Source organism: Rosa rugosa, chromosome 6 (assembly GCF_958449725.1).
Source record: "Rosa rugosa chromosome 6, drRosRugo1.1, whole genome shotgun sequence".
In the NCBI taxonomy this organism is placed as follows: Eukaryota; Viridiplantae; Streptophyta; class Magnoliopsida; order Rosales; family Rosaceae; genus Rosa; species Rosa rugosa.
In genome coordinates this window covers 49,243,467-49,257,886 of record NC_084825.1, presented here as the reverse complement: position 1 = coordinate 49,257,886, position 14,420 = coordinate 49,243,467, and the positions used below count along the sequence as shown (strand labels likewise).

The window sequence follows — 14,420 nt, the reverse complement described above, 5'->3', positions numbered from 1 at the left end:
AGCAGAAGCCTCTCAGTAAAACCGTAACATGTTCTTGCCTTGTAAGGCTACACACGCAAAAAGAAAAAGAACACATTATATCTAAGATTAGTAGGGGCTTGTGCATGGCTCTAATACTGTGTTACTGTGTATTCACAACCTGCATTAATTGGACGCTAGAGTTTGGATCTCTCTTTCTTTTTGGCCTCCCTTGTAACCAAAAAAATGAACAGCTAGAAAACTTCTAAGCTACTCGGGAGGCTTGTGCCCTAAATCAAACTCCTAGCTAGGATCTGAATCTAGAAACAGAAATTAAACATTACCTTACAACAAAAGAGCTAGCTATATATATACTATATTTATGCTAGAGTAGAATTTCCATTATTTATGCTAGTTTGAGTGAGTTGAGGAAGCTGGTCCCGTCTGCTATATCATTGCTTGAGAGAAAATTCAGAAAATCTCTGAAGCTACTTTCTCTGTACCTCGCAGGCTGTTCTTCATTCACAAGCTCCTCGGCAGTCTTCATCTTCTCATCGAGTCCCAAACTGTGTAAGCTAGCAATGGAGATTCTAGTCCTGTCGCTGTTCAGTGTCGCCCTGTGCACAACACTCTTGTACAACCCATTGCTTAGTACCTCAAAATGGTCACCCACATGGACTTGAAGAGCAGTACTCTCAAGTTGCGGGATTAGTTTCCATTTTCCATCCTCAGCATGCATGATTTCCAGTCCAGGGAAACTCTGAAGCACAATGGTGAAGCAGCTGTAGTCCGAATGAGGCGGCAACCCTAGCGCCATTTCTGGCCTGGGGCACGGTGGGTAGCCATTGACTGTAATCACTTGCATTCCGTTTTCCATTTTCTTGGTTAAGTAGGTTGGACCTATGCCTAGGCTCTCGGTGATGGCACTTGTTATTTCCAAGCTCAGTTTCATTACTTCTCTGCAGTACTCTCCCATGGTTTCCCTGTGAAACATGATCACATACATATTAGCGCATGTGATTTTAAAGAGAGAAGTGGTGTCGTCTGGCCACTCAAATACAAATTAAGTTAATTAAGTATGTGCAGAAAGTATGAAAGTAACCAGCTGAAAGTGTGATTGAAGAAATGGTTAAGATGATTTTTCTATGTCAATTCAAGTAGTAAGATTACAAATATATAGGGAGAGGTACAACACACCTTCTCCAATCAAGCCCATACCTATCACCATACAACACACCTAATGACCATTCCCTATACATTGAATAGTTACATCAACAGTATATACCAACTAAGCATGGTGTTAATCACCACTCAACCTAACACAAGGTATGGTGGCCGGTAAGTAACCCCAAGATATGGTAAATCTCTATTTCCAATACTCCCCCTCAAGCTGGATCCAGAAGATTGATGGATCCAAGCTTGGAAAGCAATCTGAGAAACTGTGCGGAAGAAAGTGATTTTGTGAAGATGTCTGCAAGTTGATCATGGCTTCGAGTGTAAACAATATCAATCACCTTGTTCTGAACTTGAGATCTAACATAGTGGCAATCTACCTCGATATGTTTGGTGCGTTCATGAAATACTGGATTAGCAGCAATGTGCATTGCTGCTTGATTGTCACAAAACATAGGAATAGGTTGATCATGGTTGATTCCTAAATCGGATAGGAGATATTTCAACCATATCAACTCACAAGCAGTAGAAGCCATAGCCCTGTATTCAGCCTCAACACTCGATCGAGCAATGACAGTCTGTTTCTTGCTCTTCCAAGACACTAAATTTCCACCAACAAAAGTGCAATAACCAGTGGTAGACTTCTTATCACAGGCATTTCCTGCCCAGTCTGCATCAGAGTACCCCATTATCTTTGTATGGTGGTTATTCTGCATGAGAATTCCCCTTCCAATGGAACCCTTGAGATATCTGAGAATTCTTTTGACAATCTGCAGATGTGATTTAGTAGGTGCATGCATAAATTGACTGACCAAACTTACTGCAAAAGTAATGTCTGGTCTTGTAATGGTGAGGTAGATCAACTTCCCAACAAGTCTTTGATACTCACCTATATTACTGAGATTGTCACCTTCCAGTTTGAGTTTCAATTTGCTCTCAAGAGGTGTGGCACAAGGCTTGCTGTCCATCATCTCAGTTTCTTCCAGAAGATCCATTAAATACTTTCTTTGATTGAGAAATAGTCCCTTGGAAGATGTGGCCATTTCAATACCAAGAAAGTACTTCAACGTACACTCCCAAATCCTTAATGGCAAATTTAAGATGCAAGGATTTTTTAAGAGTGTTGATCTCTTCTTCATTCTCTCCTGTAATGATAAGATCATAAACATAGACAAGTACCACTAATCTCCCCGAACTACCACTTCGAACAAACATAGATCAGTCTGCACTGCTTCTTCTAAAACCATTTACCTCCAAGACAGAGCTAAGCTTAGAGTACCATGCTCGAGGAGACTGTTTTAATCCATACAAGGATTTGTGCAGTCTACACACCAAACTCGGATCACCTTCTTGGGGATGACCTGGAGGGAGCTGCATATAGACCTCTTCTTCAAGATCTCCATGAAGAAAAGCATTTTTAACATCCATCTGATATAATGGCCAAGCATTATTGACTGCAACAGATAGGAGAACCCGAACTGTGTTCATCTTGGCAACTGGAGCAAATGTCTCCTTATAGTCAACACCAAAGGTCTGTGTGAATCTTCTTGCTACCAATCGAGCTTTGTGTCTTTCAATTTCTCCATTTGACTTGAACTTTGTTTTGAAGATCCATTTGCTGCCTGCCACTCTTTTTCCTTCAGGAAGTTTGACTACACTCCAAGTTTGATTTTCCTCCAAAGCTTTCAATTCTTCTTTCATAGCCGCAGTCCAGACACTTTGTTGTCTGGCTTCTTGATAGCTTTTTGGTTCAGATGCATTAGAAATTTCTGAGAGGAAAGCAGCATGTCCCTTTGAGATCTTGTTGTACAACACAAAGTTCTCCAGGGGATACTTAGTGGTGTACACTCTGTAATCTTGCAGCTTGAGTGGAGGTCTCCTAGTTCGAGTAGGATACCTTCTTGATATTGGAATAGCTGGTCCTGGTTCTGGACTAACTTCTTCTAGGTCATCAAGGACATCATTTTGATGGTCACCATTGTCTTGAGCAGGAGAAGAGTGAGTTTCTGGAGCAGATGGTGTATTTGGTACATCTGGAGTAGTAAGATATGTTCCCATTTGGTGTGTCGTAACATCATCTCTTGGAAATTCCAACTGATGTGTTCTACTGTCCTCTAAGGTTGATCCAGGAATTGGCAAAGAGAGGAAATCAAGAAAGAACTCCCCCTGAGGAGAAGAATCAGGAGTACTGAAAAAAGGAAGATTTTCAACAAATCGAACATCCCTTGATACATACAGTTTTTTCGTGTTTGGATCAAAACACTTATATCCCTTCTGAGTTGATGAATATCCCAAAAAAATGCATTTTGCAGCCTTGGGATCTAATTTATCCCTGTGAACAGATTGTACATGCACATAACAGACACAACCAAAGACTTTTAGGTGTGTAATGTCAAGTTTTCTTCCTTTCAAAACTTCATAGGGTGATTTGAAACTAAGGACTCTACTTGGCAATCTGTTTATGAGATATGCAGCAGTGAGTACTCCTTGAAACCAGAATCTCTTAGGGACATTCATTTGAAACATTATTGATCTTGTTTTTTCAAGGAGGTCCCTATTTCTTCTCTCAGCAATCCCATTCTGCTGTGGTGTTCCTACACAACTCGTCTGGTGTAAGATGCCATTTGTGCTCAGGAATTGTGACATGATTTTGGACATATATTCGGTGCCATTATCTGATCTGAGAGTGTGGATTTTGGTTGAGAACATTGTTGTGACAAGATTGTGAAAATCTTTGAAGACAGACACTAGATCACTCTTAAGCTTCAGAATATATAACCAAGTGACACGAGAAAAATCATCAACAAAGGTAACAAAGTACTTATAACCATCAAAAGAATCTAGAGGAGCTGGTCCCCAAACATCAGAGTGTACAATTTCAAAAGGTTTGCTAGCTCGAGATACAGATGAACTAAAAGGGAGTCTAGTAGACTTAGCTAGATGGCATATTTCACATTCAAAAGTTTCTTTACACAGATTTGGAAGTACAGAAGACAAAACGTGTTCTGAGGGATGAGCCAAACGCTTATGCCATAGTTGATGTTCTTGAGCTACACTAAGATTAGCTTGGGATACTTTGGGAACTCTAAAATTCTTGGAGAGGTAGTACAGTCCATTGAGATAAAAACCTTCACCAATCTGCTTCTTGGTGGCAAGATCCTGGAAAACAACCTTGTCAGGATAAAAAATGGCAAGGCATTTTAGGGAATTGGTAATCCTTCCAACTGACATTAATTTGAAAGGGAAGGATGGTACATACAAAGCGGTGGACTTAATGGTTTCTGAAAGAATGTTTATTTTCCCTTTTCCTAAATTTGGCACACCTCTACCATTTGCAACAGAAACATGAGAAGGAGTTGACAATTTTTCAAAGTTTGGAAGCTTAGAGTTTTGATTTGTCATGTGATCAGTGGCACCCGAATCTATTATCCAAAAATCATTCATACTACTTGCATGTAAGGCTGTAGAGAAAGCTTTTAAGATACCTGACATATCCTGCTGAGTTATTCCATCTGCTTCTGCTAGGAAACCAGCAAATTTTCCAAGTAAAGCTTTTGAATCTTCAAAAACAGACTCCTTTCCATTTCCCTACTTCTGTTGGAGGTAAGCTGCAAATTCATTTATCAATGCAGCTGGATTTGCCTTGAAGTTTAGTAATCCCTCAGTGGAAGAAGCAACATGATTTGCCTTGTGGCCATAATTTTTTGGGAAGGACTTGGTATCTCTAGCTTGTTTCTCAAATTTGGGTTTGAGTTCAGGATGCAGTATCCAACACCTATCTCTGAGGTGTCCAGGATGATCACAATAAGTACAGTGGAGATCAGGACGTTTACCTCTGTAAGGTTTCTTCTCAGCTAGCTTAAGATCACTTGCAAAGGCTTTAGCTTCAGATACTGATGTCTTTGAATCTTCATTCATGACCTTCCTCCTAGTCTCTTCACGCTGAATGGTGGAGCAGATATTGGTCGAGGATGGTAGTTCAGGACTCATGAGTATATGGCTGCGAAGATCTTCATACTCAGGTCCTAAACTAGCTAAGAGTTGGAACACTTTATCTTCTTCAGCCCTTTTTTGCAGAATGGCTGCATCTGTAGTGTGAGGTCTGTAGATGTTTACCTCATTCCACATGCTTTTCATATTGCCAAGATGGTGAACAAACGAGTTTGCTCCTTGCTTGAGACTGGTGATGTCTCTTTGAAGTTGAAAGACTTTGGCACAATTATTTTGGTTACCATACATCTCTTTCACAGCTTTCCAAATATGCTGAGAAGACTCAGAATAGCTAAAGATGGCAGCAACAGATGGCTCAATAGAATTTAGTAACCATGACATAACTAGCTGATCTTTACTGAGCCATGCTTCATAATCAGTAGATAGAGGTGGTGGGATTTGGATGTTGTGAGGGCAATTTTGTGTTTTGGTTTTCTAGCAGCAATAGCCCTCTTGATAGAGTGAAGACCAGGCCCAAAATCGATCGAAGGCTTGACCCAGGAACGATTTTGTTGTGACTAGCTGGATGGTAATAGCAACGATTGGAATGATAACAGCAGCGATTGAAGTTATTTTCACGAGAACAACAGAGCTTATAGGTGGATATGGTGTGGGAGCTAGATGCCTGGGAGTTTAGCAGAGAGAGAGTTCCAGCAATGGCATGATTTCTGGGTTTTGGGTTAAGGTTGATTGGGAGGAATCGATGGCTAGAGGTACAGAGATAGAGCTTGATCTCCTGCTTGATGTTTCTGGGTTGTTGTGGTCTGGTTTCCAACAGCAGCAGACCAACTTTTTATAGCGAAGGTGGAAGAAGAAGGTTGGTGACAAGGGCTGAGGGTTTTTAGAGACCACTCTCAATTTTGGGAAGATAAATTGTGAAAGCTATGGAAATTTCTTTAAGCTAGGAGACTGAAGGGCAGTGGCACAGGTTTAGGGGTGATCTTCCAGAATTTGTGCTGATGTGATCTTTTGAAGATTTTAGTTCCTCAATTTCTGGTATTGAAACTTGTGATCACAGAGTTAAAGGGCTATTGGAAATTGTAACAGGGATTGCTGGGCATATGAATCAGAGAGTTTCTCCATGGATTCTGGGTTCTTGCCAAAAATGGTGAAGCACCAATCCCAGCAGCAACTTTGACAACACGCGTTTCTGGTTTGGGGAAGAAGATGGTTCAACAGTCTTTGGGCTAAAGGCTGGTGTAATGGACATTGGGTGAGAGAATGGCTTTGGTGGGCTTTAAGCTTTGATAGGCCTGCTTTCATCTCTCTACTAGCCCATGTTAAGATTTTGGTCCATCAAGCATGAATTTTGGTTCCCAAGTCCAAAATTATCGATGGGCTTTATCGTAACAATGGGCCTCACATGATCCGTTACCTTCCACACCACATCCCGCCGTATAAGCCCCAAACGTAGCTTGGGCCTACGTGTATTGCGTGGTAATTAAGCGTGTCGGCTACTTTGAAGAGGCACGTTAGTTGTTTGAGAATTTGGGCTTGTTGTATCTCTTGCTAACTAGAAGGCTTTCTTTTGGCATGAAATGGGCTTGCTTGAAGAACCAACTAGGTTACGAGGTTGATGACTCACCTTCTTCACGTGTCAGTTATTAAATTTGAACTCGTGGAAATTTGGGTGTCAACAGATGTCACCATTAATATACCCGAGCTTGAATCTTTCTCCAAGAGCAAGAATGATCACTCTTGACCAAGATATATAGTTGAACTCATTGAGTAACACTGAACATAGACATTGGTTAGGGTTTAAATCACCCTCAGAAATTCTGGGTGTAGAGGAAGAGGAAATGGAGCTCTCTCCCTCAGCCATTTTTCAGACAAAAGAAAAAATCAGGCTAGAAAAGGATTCTGCTCTGATACCATGAAGAAATGGTTAAGATGATTTTTCTATGTCAATTCAAGTAGTAAGATTACAAATATATAGGGAGAGGTACAACACACCTTCTCCAACCAAGCCCATACCTATCACCATACAACACACCTAATGACCATTCCCTATACATTGAATAGTTACATCAACAGTATATACCAACTAAGCATGGTGTTAATCACCACTCAACCTAACACAAGGTATGGTGGTAAGTAACCCCAAGATATGGTAAATCTCTTGATTTACAGGTTCCGGTTTATCATTTTCACTCTAAAATTATATGAACTTGCAAAATTGTATCAAACGGCAAAACTAAGAATGAGAAAAACATAAAAATAATTATTTCATTATCTTTCTAAAAGATTATGAGGGGGGCTGTTATAAATGCTCGTCATTGCATGCTACTCATGTGATGGCAATCGAAGATGGTAAAAAAAAAAATTAAATTTTTTTATAACATTTATATATTTTAATGAAGTCATAAATTAAATGTTCGAGCTAAAGATTGAAAAGGTGATGCAATTAATCTGGGAAAAGAACAAACCCAAGGGCAAAGGTTATCCATTTGTTCCATGGACCAAGATCACTGCATATGGCAAATTATCAGATATTTCAACAAAAAATATTCTATATGATATTATGATGCATTTATGCACACTGACATGAGGATGTTTACACTAGTTTACCAAAAGAACAAACAAATTAACTTCGATCACCAGAAATGGACGTCGACAAAATAAGACTACATACTTTGATCAACTTCCCTATTTAAATATGAATCATTTTAGCTGAAAAGTATGGCCTTTAATGAGAGACGTGGCAACTATAGCTAGCGATGATGAGATCAGAAATTTATGCATGTACCTGTAGCTTGGTGGATTGTTTGGCCAAGAATCGATCCAATTTTCCAAGGGGTGAGCATAATGTTTGAGGAAAACCCTCCAGAATTGAATCTTATCAACTCCATCTTTGAAGCTTGTCCCATACCTCACTGGTTTGTGAACATCGTTAGACATGAACTTTGCCTTCTCTGAACCAGGCATCTCGAAAAACTCCAAAGCCATAGCCAGCGCCCTATCTAGCACCGATTGATGGATTCCATGGTTGATAATCTAAAGTTATTAATGCATGTTAATTAGCACAACATTAATTAATATACATGAACTGCCATGAAGACCATAATAATTGAGTAACAAAGAAAGCTTTACTAAATTAGCTTAGCTTACTTTAAAGAATCCAAGCTGACGACAGGCGGTTCTAATTTCTTGGATTACAGTCGCTCGTTCTTCATCAGAACTCTGTTTGAGCTTACCAAAATCGATGGTGGGTACATTGGCAACTTCTGGAGTTAAGCTGGCACGATGTGAAGTTGGAATCACATAACACTCGGGCACGTAGGGCAAGCCCCTCTCTTGTGCAGTCTTCCCCATCGGAAATGAGCTCGAACGGCTCTCGTCTTGATCCCCCATCTTCGAGCAATTCAGAGACAAGCAAAACACAGAAGGAAAGAGATGAATATTAGTACTATACAAAGAGATGACAATGAATTTCACAAAAACTGTAACAACTAACAAGGGGTTTATATAGCAAACTTTCAGTGTCACAAAAGTCTTATATTATCTAGTACTTCGTATACATACCCAACTTGGACCTTTTTATCATAAACTATACTACTTAAAAGACGAACAAAGCAGTTGCTCATAATGGCGTGGATAGTAAGATCAAAACCAGGACCAAAAACACTTCCTCTACAAGTCTGATAAAAATAGAGAAATGGCACTTGGGGCTATAAATTAAACAAAATGAAACTGTACGTGATCATATTTGTCATTTCCGAAGAAGAATAAATGTTGGTACTGGATACACTCATGAAAGTTGTAATAAAGTGTGAATTTGGCTTGATATGAATGAATTAGGTCTATGTTGTTGCCTAGCACAACAGGTTTTGCTTACGATATATATAAGATTCAAAGCCACTTTTGCCCAGATTTTCAGGTGCGCGCTTAGTTTCTTGAAAATGCATGTGGCATTTCTGTGCTGTTTTTCCTCATTAAATTCTGGTCGATAGCTTTTCCAGGTTAAGTGGAAAATATTATAACCCTATTTCCCATAACTTGATCTCTTTGAATGTCCCGGCATTATACTATCATACTATGTATGTAATCTGTCTTTGACTTTGTTGGTGCCAATTTCGGCATCAACGAGTCAACGGAAGTTTCGTTGAAATCCAAGTGTAAAGTGGTGGGGTTGTTTTCTTCAAGTGGGCCTATCTTTCCCTTCGATTAGTTTGACTACGTGAGTAGCCCTGGTCGTCTACTTGTGACTGAAGGTATGCCCTGGTGGTCCTGTGCCTAGCCTTGGTCGTTCACCTCTTGTGACTGAAGGTATGGCATCGGGCTTCCTTCACCTGATGTTGGGCTTCCAAGCTCCTTGTTGGGTGAAACTGATAGTCTCGCCTCGGACTTCCTTCACCTGATGCTGGGCTTCCAAGCTCCTTTCTTGGGTGGAACTGATGGCCTCACGTCGGGCTTCCTCCACCTAATGTTGGACTTCCAAGCTCTTTTCTTGTGTGGAACTGATGGACTCACGTCGGGCTTCCTCCACCTGATGTTGGGCTTCCAAGCTCCTTTCTTGGGTGGAACTGATGGCCTCACGTCGGGCTTCCTCCACCTGATGTTGGGCTTCCAAGCTCCTTGTTGGGTGGAACTGATAATCTCGCCTCGGACTTCCTTCACCTGATGTTGGGCTTCCAAGCTCTTTTCTTGGGTGGAACTGATGGCCTCACGTCGGGCTTCCTCCACCTGATGTTGGGCTTCCAAGCTCCTTGTTGGGTGAAACTGATAGTCTCGCCTCGGACTTCCTTCACCTGATGTTGGGCTTCCAAGCTCCTTTCTTGGGTGGAACTGATGGCCTCACATCGGGCTTCCTCCACCTGATGTTGGGCTTCCACCACCTCGAGTTGGCGGAGCTCTATGGAAAGGACTATGCATTTTGGCATAGCTTTCGGAGAGAAGAGAGAGTTGAAGTCCCTTTTGCTTGTGAAAGAGCAGTATTTATAGGAGAGGGATGGCTGAGATGGTGAGGGAAGGCATGGGTTCTTCCCGAAAATCAGGGTGTCAGCCCCATGATTTCTGCTTCCTAACACTCCATCTGACAGAGTTGGTGACAGATGTCACAACTATGTGGTCTCTTCCTCTCACGTCACTTTTGGACCATGCCCTCCGACCATACCTATCATCAGAGCGCGACACCTGGCCTAATAGGCAAGAGTTGGCCCTTGATTTCCGCTAACCATGTCTCTTTTGCAACTACTTTGTCTAAGAGTGATCCTGGTAGTCGAGGCCTTAGCCTTGGAGGTCGTGGCTTCTAAGCTTGGGGGTCGAACTCTTGGTTTTGGGGGTTGAGGCTCTTGATTCATTTGGATTATGCCTCTCTGGTAGTGAGGTCATGATATGTTTTTGCCTTGCCATCCAAGATGGTGAGTCAATTACATGGTGACCGTCCAAGACTTAAGAGATGGAGATCCAAGGTTGAAGACTTGGAGTACCAAAGTGAGGCATCTCACTAGTCATGATTATTTCCATCTTAGAGTTATCTTTTCTTTCTCGATGAAAGGTTTAAGTGCGTTGAAAGGTCAGAGTCCTACGTTGACTCTTTGACATTTCAACGCGTACCACGTGGAATGGGTTGAAAAGTCAAAAGTATTTGTCGAACCAAATTATGACATCAACAGACTTGAGAACAGAAAAATAAAAGATGTGGTTGATGGCAAGAGGGGCAGATTTAGAAATTTGTAGTTTCGTGAAGTGTACACCAAAAATGCTCTTTAAGGCTTATGATGTCTCTGTGAGTCATTTCATCGAACACATTTTGTGCATTTCTTTGAAGAGTTCCACAAATTTTGGGTCCAAAACTACATATTACTGAGTATTACAGGGTCCTTAGCTTAGGACAAATGACTTATTTCGATCTGTTATGACTTGCTAACTATCCCTAGGGAATAAGGATGCTTTTTTATTTTTTAGATTAACCAATCACTTCAATGCCAAATTTAGTTACAAATTCAAGTTCTCTACAAAACTTTCTATGATTTGGATCCGAAGTCATGTCTAATATCTTTTCGAAAATAAAAATATGGGGTTTATACGATTTGGGATATCTGAATTTGATCACCAGTAAACGTGGGATCTAATAACACAACAGCGAAATTAATGCAAGTGTCATAACCAATAGTGTGGAACACAGGTTCTTCTTTATGCACCTGAGCTGGCTAATTTCTAGCTTCTGCAGAAGCATTTCAAAGTATCAGAAATCCTGCACCGCACTTGATCATGAATCTAGTCCCAATTTTTTTGGGTTCTTTTATTTTTTCAGAAGAGACAAGAATGTACTTTCTGTACACAGGGTTATGATGTTACAATTATTGATGGCAGCAGATAAAAGACCTTCTTCCTCGATATTTCAAGCATGCCTACCACCGATGATATTTCAAGCATGCCAATGATTCTTGGGAAATTGGGATTGGGAAATGAACTAATAATTGTAATCGTCTCAAAAGTAATCAACAATCTTGTCAATCCATCTCAATCAGTGCAAGTGACATTATTGAGATTCAGTTTCCTACCTAGTATATTACAATCATTCATCTGGCTTGATCATCCTTTAATATATAATGGAGTGTTTCTTTGAGGCATTTCCGTCAAACATCTCATGCTCACTTTTCTAGCATGCTCTCTTGGATTATGAATGTCTCATTGAGGGCCTTGCCGAACATCCCATGCCAACTTACCAATCTTGGTCCTCTTAGCTTATGAAACATTTGTTTAAGACATTTTATCAAACATCTCATGACATTATATCAAAACAACCAGAGCAAGTCTAAGTATCCGAAAATGTTGCTCAAACTGCAAGTGACCATGAATGCGATCCTGGTTTTTAGGTACATTTCCACATGAGACAACAATGTGCTTTTGTAGACAGGCCTTTGAATACAATGGTATTGCAATTATTGAGGGCAGCAGATAAAAGACAGTTTTCCACTTTTGAAGATCTACATTCAATCTTGACAATGCCATACTCTTGGTCAATTGGGATTGAGAAAGTGAACTAAGGGATATTCCCCATTTATTTTTGCACGTAAAATTTGAATCAACAATTTGTTCTTTGGATTCTTCCATATGATCAGTTGCAAGTCAAGTTATTGAGAGATCCCATACTTCGTATATCCCTACATATTTGGGACTACGTACTGCAAAAGAAAGTTGCATTCCCCTCATTTTTAGGGTCAATGAAGAAAAATAAAACATTTTTTTGTTTAAAGCTTATTGTTATTTGATATAAAATCTGCCATACTCGTTTGAGTGTTTGGATATACTTGCAAAATATGAGCTCCTATATGTCTTTCTTGTTTAAGTGAACAATTGAACATTCTAGCTAGCTAAGAAAATTTCTTTAAAAGGAAAAGGAGAATTTGGGGTTGGGAGAGTGTTTAACTGCCCACCAACTTCTTCAAAAGTTTGGTTGCTTTACCGGTGAAGTTGGTGATCTAATAATCATAAGCAATTCTCACATATATATATGTAAATGATGGTTCCCTCTAATACTCTTATCTGTATCAGCTTAGACATCATGGCAAAGCTTCTTCTGGTTTGTGGTCTTTTGGTTCTTGGATTTGCACTAACATGCTATGCTGCCACAACCTACACGGTGGGTGGTAACTCTGGCTGGGACATAAGCACTGATCTCCCTACATGGGCCTCAGACAAGAAGTTCGTCGTCGGCGATGTTCTATGTAAGTGGGCTTGTTTTAAACAGTAGAATACATATTACTTTATTTAACTATCAATTTAGACACTATTAGGTAAGTCATTGAAATGGGTAGTCCAAAACTCTGATCATATTCAAAATTTAACAACATAATATGTTAGATATGTGTCTGTTTAACGATACCCAATAACTTTTCTCTGTCTTCGGTTGTGCGCGCAGGGTTCCAGTATTCATCATCAAACAGTGTCAATCAAGTGACCAAAGAAAACTTCGAGGGCTGCAACACGACCAATGTAGTGAAGTCATATACCGGAGGGAACGCAACGGTCACATTGACAAGACCTGGTGAGTGGTATTTTGTGAGTGGTAACAAGCTCTATTGCTTGGGAGGGATGAAGCTTCAAGTACCCGTGCAAGGTAACCAACTATCTTATGCGCCGGCCAGTGCACCGCAGTCGTCAACCGGTTCGGACCAAGGGCCTAACTCTCTTCCGAACCACCCTTCTTCTAAGAACAACACTCCCACTTCAGCTGGGCTCAGCATCCATGGTGGTTCTGATAATGTTCTTGTCTTGATTGTTTTCGGTACTTTAGCTGCCATGCTATGGATGTGAAGTTCAATTTGAGTTTTTGTATTAATGAATCATGATCAGTGTTTATTTGGCAGCTGCATTACTTTTTTGAAAATCAAGATATATAATATAATTTCTGAGTAAGATTTTTATAGCTATGAATGTCGATGCGAATAGATATTAATTAAGTTTCATTTGGACCAAAGAAAATTTGAAGTTTTGCTTCAATTTTTTCACTTCCTTGTCTTTGGGGTAAGGTTTATGTCCCCCCCCCCCCCCCCCCCCCCTCCTCCCTTTCTTTAGATTGTATTTTCTTTTTATGTTATTAATAAAATAAAAATAGGGGGACGGGTGGTGGCTTTTCGGAGTGTGGCAAACCCCTCTCCTTCAGAATAGAGGGTGAGACTTGTTTTCTACATTGTTTGCCTCCGAAAAGCTAGTACTACCTAATCCTTTATTCAGTTAAAAAATAAAATAAAAAAAAGTTTCATTTGGACCAAACAAACGGGTCAATTATGAGAACAATTGAGTATACTCATCTAAAGTGTGCCTGTAAGTAAGATTAACCACCACCCACCAACACCAACACGTAATTTTGCTTAAACCGACCTTTATAAGCAAATGTAAGCTTTTGACTTTTTGTTCTCCAACTTGTAAAAAATCTAAATATTAAGAAAACTAAACAAAATTAGAAAAGAACACTTGGACATTTATGCTTGGAAAACCTTCTAATGTCACCAATTCATTAACATATATAACTAATCAAAGATTAGAGACTAGATCTTTTTTTTTTTTTTTAGAAAATGAGATAACTTCATTCAATTATCATTGGCCAGAAGACTCGTACATCCAATACTGTCTTACACCAAAATCATAAATGGTCTAAGCTATCAGACAAAGGACAGGTGACCTTCACTGCTAAACAAGATCTTTAATATCTAACTAAAAGAAAAAACCAACAAGATGAAGACGGTTGAAGAAAATAACAATTTAATATTTAACTAATCTATCATCTTTACTTTAGGTGAACGGTACCTTTACGAAGATAACAAATTAAAACCATCACAATTTAACGATTT

The 14,420-nt window shown here is 39.9% G+C and overlaps 2 protein-coding genes across 2 annotated transcripts; one reads left to right on the top strand and one right to left on the bottom strand.

The window, feature by feature from the left end:
* Positions 1–364: 364 nt before the first annotated feature.
* On the bottom strand, positions 365–8,472 carry LOC133716930 (flavanone 3-dioxygenase 3). The gene is made up of 3 exons (XM_062143565.1): positions 8,230–8,472; positions 7,868–8,115; positions 365–941 (listed from the first exon to the last, which is right to left on the bottom strand). Exons 1-3 carry the CDS (start codon positions 8,470–8,472, stop codon positions 365–367), a joined length of 1,068 nt encoding a protein of 355 aa, XP_061999549.1.
* A 4,121-nt stretch (positions 8,473–12,593) lies between these two features.
* Positions 12,594–13,495, top strand: LOC133717845 (mavicyanin). The gene is made up of 2 exons (XM_062144592.1): positions 12,594–12,794; positions 12,989–13,495. Exons 1-2 carry the CDS (start codon positions 12,632–12,634, stop codon positions 13,381–13,383), a joined length of 558 nt encoding a protein of 185 aa, XP_062000576.1. The 5' UTR covers positions 12,594–12,631; the 3' UTR covers positions 13,384–13,495.
* Positions 13,496–14,420: the final 925 nt, after the last annotated feature.

What these genes read in the sequence shown, in the direction of transcription:
- LOC133716930 (XM_062143565.1), bottom strand. Translation starts at nt 8,472, where the DNA reads ATGGGGGATCAAGACGAGAGCCGTTCGAGCTCATTTCCGATGGGGAAG. An exon ending in GTCAGCTTGGATTCTTTAAA is followed by an intron (nt 8,116 to 8,229) that starts GTAAGCTAAGCT and finishes TAATAACTTTAG; the next exon opens with ATTATCAACCATGGAATCCA. An exon ending in AACAATCCACCAAGCTACAG is followed by an intron (nt 942 to 7,867) that starts GTACATGCATAA and finishes CATGTTTCACAG; the next exon opens with GGAAACCATGGGAGAGTACT.
- LOC133717845 (XM_062144592.1), top strand. Translation starts at nt 12,632, where the DNA reads ATGGCAAAGCTTCTTCTGGTTTGTGGTCTTTTGGTTCTTGGATTTGCA. An exon ending in CGTCGTCGGCGATGTTCTAT is followed by an intron (nt 12,795 to 12,988) that starts GTAAGTGGGCTT and finishes TTGTGCGCGCAG; the next exon opens with GGTTCCAGTATTCATCATCA.